This window comes from Sipha flava, unplaced genomic scaffold (assembly GCF_003268045.1).
Source record: "Sipha flava isolate LNK unplaced genomic scaffold, YSA_version1 121_pilon_pilon, whole genome shotgun sequence".
In the NCBI taxonomy this organism is placed as follows: domain Eukaryota; kingdom Metazoa; phylum Arthropoda; class Insecta; order Hemiptera; family Aphididae; genus Sipha; species Sipha flava.
In genome coordinates this window covers 1,589,165-1,597,865 of record NW_020271747.1, presented here as the reverse complement: position 1 = coordinate 1,597,865, position 8,701 = coordinate 1,589,165, and the positions used below count along the sequence as shown (strand labels likewise).

General features: G+C 27.7%; 1 protein-coding gene across 1 annotated transcript; it reads left to right on the top strand.

Moving 5' to 3' along the window:
• The first annotated feature begins 2,571 nt into the window (after positions 1-2,571).
• Positions 2,572-5,365, top strand: LOC112693982. Its single transcript, XM_025569277.1, has 2 exons — positions 2,572-3,195; positions 5,258-5,365. Exons 1-2 carry the CDS (start codon positions 2,572-2,574, stop codon positions 5,363-5,365), a joined length of 732 nt encoding a protein of 243 aa, XP_025425062.1.
• The last annotated feature ends 3,336 nt before the right edge of the window (positions 5,366-8,701 follow it).

Sequence of the window (8,701 nt, the reverse complement as noted above, 5' to 3'; positions counted from 1 at the left end):
TAATATTTGTCTGTTAAGAGTAAAAATAATAAAAATCTAGTCGAGCGAGAAGTACAAAAAAAAAATAAAAAAAATAAAAAAAAATAGCTTATTAGTATACTATATACTATATAGCTCTCGAAGATTTTGGCCATATATTATACTAAAATATTATGACAGGTTAGTTAGTTATTAGTCATAAGGCATTTATCCCCTTCTTCTACATTCCTCATTATTTCAAAACCGTTGTTAAGGTTTATAATTTATATTCTAATGCATATTTATTATTATTTTTCCTGACTGTCACCTTTGTTTTTTTTTCATGTATATAATTTAGTAAGATATCATATGTGTTTATTACTTATTTTTTGTGGTTATTATTTTATGCAAGTGATACTAGTCGTTATATAATATTGGTTAAAGTTTGTCCCTTTATTATTAATATATAATATTTTACAGTTGCCGACATATTATATTATATAGGACATTTTAGACTAAATAAATGTATACAGTAATTATATTTCTCGTGTATAGAATTAGACAGCGCTAAAGCAATATTAATCATTATATTATTATTATTATTATTTTAATACAATTATAATATATTTATCTCGTAGTTCTATTGTGTGTTTGAACTTCGAATAATAAACGAAAAAGCAATAATTTAAAAGAAAATACCATATTAAATTGTATTTATTATTAATATTTATAAAGGTTTGTTTTGAAAAATAAAATAAACATCAGTGTGAGTGAATATATATTATATGTATACTATCATTGTTTATGTATTTGAATTGATACCTTTCTATGTTCCGTGAGTGGAACTCTCACTCAATTTCAATGTGTATAGCTCACGTCTAGATTGAACTATAGCGATTTAGAAAATAGTAAATTACTGCAAACAACTACTGCTATATTTTATAAGTACATCAGATAAATGGGAATTTCGAATTTTACCGAAGTTTCGGGTGTTCTAATGATTTCACTAAATCGTGAAAAAAATGTGTATGCAACATGAAACAAAAATAATTCACATTTTTATCAAATGTTAATAATAATAATTCATTAATTGGTCATGTAGTTATGCGATATTCACTTGAATGTTAAACATTTGCATAAAATAACGTGTTCTGAAAATCAATATTTATGAAAAGATCATCAAATTTTATAAATACATTAGAATTATGTTGCATGAATTCGTAATGACCTTAACGTTTAATTAGCAGTTTTATTATAATTTTACCACATCTGTTATGTATATCAGATTGTAAAAAAAAGTATACATTGAATATCGTGGGATCAATATTTTAAAGTTAGTGTCGATGACTATAAATTGAAAATCCTGACTTATTTATAGTAATAATAAGAAAAATAATAAGTTTATTGACGCATTTATTATTTTTAAAGTTGCTTATCATGCAAAAGAAAAAAAAAATATGTACAATATTATTAAATACAATAAAATTAATAATTACTGTAAAATTTAAATTTAGTGTTTTTACAGTGAGAAAAAATAATTTAACATAAACAACATAAATTCCAAATTTTAAATTATTTATCAAAATAAAAGTTGAAATTATCTAGACTACTGCTAACCCGATGTATACGGCTTTAGGTTCATTATAAATATATTATTGCGCAGTGGTGCTCACGTACGGCGCAACCCATTTGCGCCCGAACCCATTTATCGTAGCCCATTTGCGCCCCAAATCATAGCCCATATGCGCCCGATTCAGATCAGGTAAAAATCGTGCAACGTTGCCATTTATTGAGTATATTGGCGTGTAACTATAAAATCTAAAATAATATTTGATCGTTTCCCAATCTAATCGAAACCAATATCAAAATCGATAAAGATAATAATATTTTGTCGTTAGTCGTGCTAATCGAAATTGTAAAATCCCAATCGATAAAGATTATATTATATAAAAATGCATTTATCAGTTGTATTTTATATGTGTCAGTTGCATCAGTACATGAATAGTGAATACTACTATAATGGAATTTTATATAACTAATTCAAGTAAACAAAAACTTTGTTTAGTTTTTCGTTATTTTAAATATCACGTGAGTAGAACCCTTGTTTCTGGAGATATAAGTTGGCGTTGTGTAAAAAAAACCTGTAGTGCGTATGTCAAAACCAATAGTTCAAAAACGAAGTTAACCGAAATTAAAGACAGACATACCCATGATCCGGAAACTGAAGAAAATTTAAACTTATTGGACGTTCAAGGTAAGTGTAAAAGAAAAGCGTGTGAAGATTTAACTTTACGACCTAATAAAATAATACGTACAGAGCTTTCCACGTGCAGCACCGCTAAGAATTCTGATGTTCATAATATCAGAAAGTCTATATACCGAGAACGTCGAAAAATATTACCCTCAGTTCCTAAATCACTCAACGAAGCAATTGAACAGATTTCTAATTTAGTAATTTTAACAAATAAAAACGAAGAGTTTACATATGTTGATAATGTAAATAATATTATTTTGATTACATGTAAAACGAATTTAAATTTTTTATGCGATTTCAACTATTCTGATATTTTTGGTGATGGTACTTTTACTTATAGACCATCACATTTTTATCAAATGTATGGTATTCATATATATGTAAATGGATTTTATATACCACTTGTTATTGCATTTTTACCATCAAAATCATTTGAATGTTATCGGGCTATGTGGAACTTTATTTGCCATTTATGTACAAATAAATTACAAAAAAATTTTACACCATTATCAATCCATTTAGATTTTGAAATCGCAGCACACAAAGCATTTCTAAATGTATTTCCAGACAGCAAAATAAGAGGCTGTAGATTTCATTTAGGTCAATCTTGGTACCGAAAAATAAATTCTTTGTCAGATCTTAAAAAATTGTACAAGAATCAGTCATGCGATATCGCTAAATGGTTAACATTATTTTTTGGGTTACCATTTTTACCGTCAAATGAAGTGGAAGATGCTTATTTTGATTTACAAAACTTAACTCCAGATTTCAATTTGACAAATTTATCCGAATTTTCTGATTATGTATTTAATAACTATATCATTAAAGGATGTCCATTTCCACCATCAATTTGGGCTGAACCTTCAACAGACGCACCTCGCACCACAAATTGCGCTGAATCATTTCACAAGCACTTTAACTCCCAATTTTATTCACCTCATCCTCCATTGACTAGTGTAATTGAAAATTTAAAACTTATACAAGTAGAATCATATCTAAAAATAAATGAAATCAAGAAGGGTAAAATAAAATCACGACGTAAAGAAGAAAAAGAAAAAATACAACATACTTATGAAGCGTGGAATGAGTACAGAGGAAAACACTTAAATAAAATAGAATACTTAAAAAAAATTTCTTATAAATTTCGGGGAATCAATTTATAATAACTGTATGATTATTTTAATATTATTATAATTTAATTATATTTTGTGTTATTAACATCCTTATTATTGACTAATGTACCTATATTATAAATTTTGATTATTTTTTACGTAGGATTTAATATTTTTAAACATTCTTAAACGACAACTGACAACAGTGGCAATTAATATGTATTATTTATTTTGTTTCTATATAAATTTAATTTAATGGATTATTAATAATACCTATTTAAAATTTAGATGTATATGTGATATTATTGTAATTGTATTTATTAATTATTTTGATTTTACGTAAAAATGTTTCTATTTGAAATTAATAATTTAATGCAATATAAATAATATATATGTATATATAATATGTATACTGTTTAGTATTTAACATTATTTTTAAAATTATTACTTTTTTTTAATTTTGATTTTACATAGAATTGTATATTTTTAAACAACAACGGCAACGTTGCATGCAAAATGGGCGCATTTGGGCTATAAATCAGGGTGTTAAGTTTTTTATTTTGGACGCAAATGTCCATAACCCTCGGGGCGCAAATGGGCTGCTCTTGGGCGCAAATGGGCTACAGCCCTCACGTAGGGTACAAAGTAGTACAATTGCACTGGTCTTTCGTGGGTTCTGGGACCTAAAGCCCCTATTAAAAAAATGTTGTACAGAAATTTTCAATACTTTTAAATTTATTTAAGGTAAATATGCATTTGAAAATACATTTGGAAAAAAAATATTTTTAATCAAATGAATATGGTTGTATGGATGTGGACCAAAATAAATATGGGGGCCCTATAATTATAATTTCACTGGTTCATGGAAAACCTGTAGGCGCCACTGGTATAGCGTATGGAACGATACATGCAAATTTGTCTTGGATCAGGTGTGAAAAAAAGTGGAACCAACAAACGTCTATTTGCTTTCAATTTAGTATGTACGGTATAATATTTATAACATTACCATTTAAAATTTTAAAAATAAACAATGCTTCATTTAATTCATATCTAGAATAATTAATATTAAATACCTGATATCAGGTGCGAACGCTGGGGGTTTAGGCGATCAAATAGGAGGAGGGGGGTTATTACCAATAAAATATAAATATATATATTATACAATTAATGATAAAGCATGCTATTTATTAACATTTTACACCTTTCCCTCTTCTAAAGAATGTTTTCCTTTGTTCGCCACTGCCTGATATTGAAGCAACATCTTAAATAGAGTAATCCTTTTGATCGTGTAAGACAGCTTAGATTAAAAAACTAGGTTAATTTAAGTTAAGTTTGGGTAAAATGAACATTGAATATTTTTCAAATGGTTAATATGATCAAGTTAGGTTAGATTAGATTCATAACGACACTATTAGCTATCACATAAATTAATCTTGTATACTGATCCTGCAGTATTATAAAAACGACAAAAAATTATTGGATTCCTTAATTTTCACGTAAGCTGGTATACTACTTACGCCTATACGTCTATATTATAATGCAATATTATCATATTGCAATCTATATCTATATTATATATATAAATGAATCCCTATTTTCCTTGGTCATGCCATCTTGCGTGAACAGTTGGACCGATTTCACTAATTCTATTTTTGTTTTGTTTGTTATTGTCAGGAGAAGGTTCTTACGAAAGAAAAAAATTAAGAAAATTGCGCGAAAAATTAGAAAATTTAAGAATATTTAACCACCAAATAAAATTATTTTTAATCTAACATAAGGTACTTTGGACAATATAAACTTTTTTTAATGTAACCTTTTGACGTTTGGCATAGAATTGACAGAATGCGTGCTGCAAATATCGCCAAAGAGGATGTAAAAAAATTGAATATCGTTTAAAACAGATGTTTTGGTTGGAGTTATTAGTTATTTTTAGTTAAGTCGCAGAACTCACAATGCTGTGAGTCAAGGGTCTATAAGAGAAAGTCAAACTGACGAGCAACGTGAAGCGTGGAATGAAGTTGAACGGAATTTGGATCAATGAACGTTGTGTGCCAATATTGCAAGGCATTTATGTTTAAAAATGTAGCTGGATTGTGTTACGCAAGCGGTCAAGTCAATTTAACGCCATTGGTATCGCCACCAGAGCCACTACATTCATTGGTTTCCGGAAATGGGCCAGATTCTAAACATTTTTTGACTCATACCCAGCAATACAATAATTGTTTTCAAAAGACGACATTTGGTGCAGCAAAAATTATTCAAGAAAATTGTATGCTAACTTCCAAGATTCAGGGTCAAACAATAGATATTATAATAAATATACTGGATTCATATACATCATATTTTCCGTGAGGTTTTTAACATTATTTTGTAAGTGAATAATGCGTAAATAATTTATCTAATATTGAAATATTGAAATATATATTTTTAAAATGTGATAGTTTATATGTATAAGAATATGAAAATGTTTCCTTAATCAAGCTAATTTTACATATATATTCTTACATAAGACTTTACATAAGTCCGTACTTTATAACGTTAGAATTACAAATTTCAATTTGTTATGAGATTTTCTTGTATTACCTTTGACTGTGATAAATAATCTTACGCCATACTTCATAGTGTCATATAGTTTTGTTTAGAAACGACTAATTTAACGGGCTTATTTCCATACTTGTGCTGCATACAAAAATTTAACAGTCATATCTGAGAAAGTACTCAATATCCTTTCTTTATCCTCAAGGTGATAATAATTGGTTTAATAATTTTAAAAAAGAAGTTACTTCACATATTTTATTACCCAGTCATAATAATAGTAGATATACTGTATAATGTATACATTCGTCATACATGTGTATTAATACTCATCTCAAATGACAATGTATGGAAAAATGTTGGTGTGTCCCCTGATAATTGTAATGATGGACTTTATTAATAATCGTTTGTTATTATTATTATACCATGTGTATATCCATTTAGGGAGTACAGGCCTCGTTAAATCAACTGGTTTGGTATGATAATAATTTTTATGTGTATTTAAACACAAAATATTCGATTTACAAAGTTTTAACGCATCAACTGTGTTTATCAATTGAAAAATCCCCCGTGTATAAATGCGTACACCACGTTGGTTTTTCGTTTGAAATCGTGAGTCGATGAACCCGGTGTTGGTGAGCTGCGGCCCAAACCCTAAATAACGTACGAGTTGCGGCCCGGGTTTATGATAGGTACGTACAAGTTGCGACCAGAGTTTATGAAAGGTACGTACGAGTTGCGGCTTATACAATAATCTATGTACTGCATATATAATATATACTATACATAATACATGTATATAAACATCACAATATAAATGTATTAATACTACGTATTTTCTAATATTGTCATATATTATTAATATTTGTCATTTCAAGAATATAAATTAAAAAAAATATTCGTAAATTAATAATACCGTATAGTAATTTCATTTTTTAGCTATTGTTTTGGTTAAAATAATAATAATAAAAAGAAAATGTGTGAAAAATAAGCTTATAAATATAATAATATTTTGCGTTTCTAGAATATAATATATAATAATTATACATTATTATATATACATATTATATTATTACAACAGATAATACAATAAAACGATCTATACTATATAAAGATATAACTTGCCATACGTAAATTTGAAATAATAACTTTCATTTATATTTGTGTTATAAATTTTCAAGAGTCCTAAACTTTGAATTTTTTCTCGCCAGCTTTGCCCTAAGTGAAATCGACATCCTGTTATTTTTGCATGATGGAAGACTTCTGCTACAGCACTGTGGATAGCTTGTTCAAAATGTATAACAACTTCCGTAGGAGAGCACGTTAGACTAATGGACACGGAATGGTGAATTAACCCCGGGCCGCAATTAACTTAGTGATAAAATATGACCGGGCCCCAATTCACCGGTCTCTAACACGTTAATGGCATGTCGGGCCGCAACTCACCTATAGCCGATGAACCGTGCACGGATTATTTTCATATTTACAGTCATGAAAGTTCAATTTGCTTACTCCGCACTCGGTCAAAGAACTTTCGGTATTATCAGAAGAGTTTCATAATAATATAATAATTATAATCATAATTTAGGACAAGCCCGATTATTATTTAATTTTTTTAATTTAATTTAATTAAGAATATATATTAATCGATATAATATACACATTATATTTTTAAAGGAATTTTAAATATATTTTTTAAATGTGCTTTGTTTTAATTATAATAATGAAATAATCATTGTAGTTAACCATACTACTAGAATAATCGTGAGTAATATGTAAAAGTATTTGGTAAAATATCAATGATCTTTAACGTTCCGTCTGAAGAACTCTAAGGAGGGCATTTGTCCTTACTACTCTTTTCCTTATTTATCAACAGTGTCAAAAGTGTAATTCAAAATAGTAGATTATTATTATTTGCGGATGACCTGGTTATTTTTAAAAATGAATTATTTAGTGTATGTAACTTTAGATATACAAACGGACTTTATGGAGGGGTTTAAATAGGGTATAAGTAAAATTATTCTATGGATAATAGTATGGAGTATTACTTATTTGTATATCCACAAAAATGTCTGTAAAAAAATTTAGTGCCAATTCAAAGGATGAATTGCTAACAATAGTAAATTTTAAAACCTTCCCAGAGACGACTGGGGCTCTAGCAAAATCCAGCAAATAAAGTAATTGATTTAATTTTTGAAACTGTTACATAAAATAATTACATCTAAGTAAATACAAATATGTACTAAATACTATACTCTGGACCACGGTCTGTTCTTTTAAAATAAAATAAAAATAAAAATAAAATAATATAATTATACCTAGTAATAACATAAAAAAAAAAATAAATAAAATACAAAAATTCTGGTTTTTAATTTAAAAATATTCATTTTAAAATTCATATTTTTCATACATATTTTATGTATACTTAAGGGTCAAATTCAAGGTAGGTGCTGATCTATTAGGCCTACTCGCTAGACATGCCTCTGGGTATTATGTTCACTAACGAAATATATCGTGTTAATTATCAGCTGTATGGTATTCGTATTCCGAATAAAGAAAAAAAATATGCTGATCTCAATTGTTCGAAATATTTACTAAAGATAATATTATTTAATCATTATTGTTATTTTTTTTTTAACAAAATCGATATCTATACAGTTTTTAATTACAAACAATTATTCACACTCGGAGCCTGGGAAAAATTCCATTTAAACCGTTTAAAGTGATAATTTTGTCTCTCCTTGCGTTATTCCTTATTATTTTCGTCGTCCTTGGTAATTATTACACAATGACATCATCATCATCGAATATGTAGTTAGCGATTATCATTTTAATCGGTATT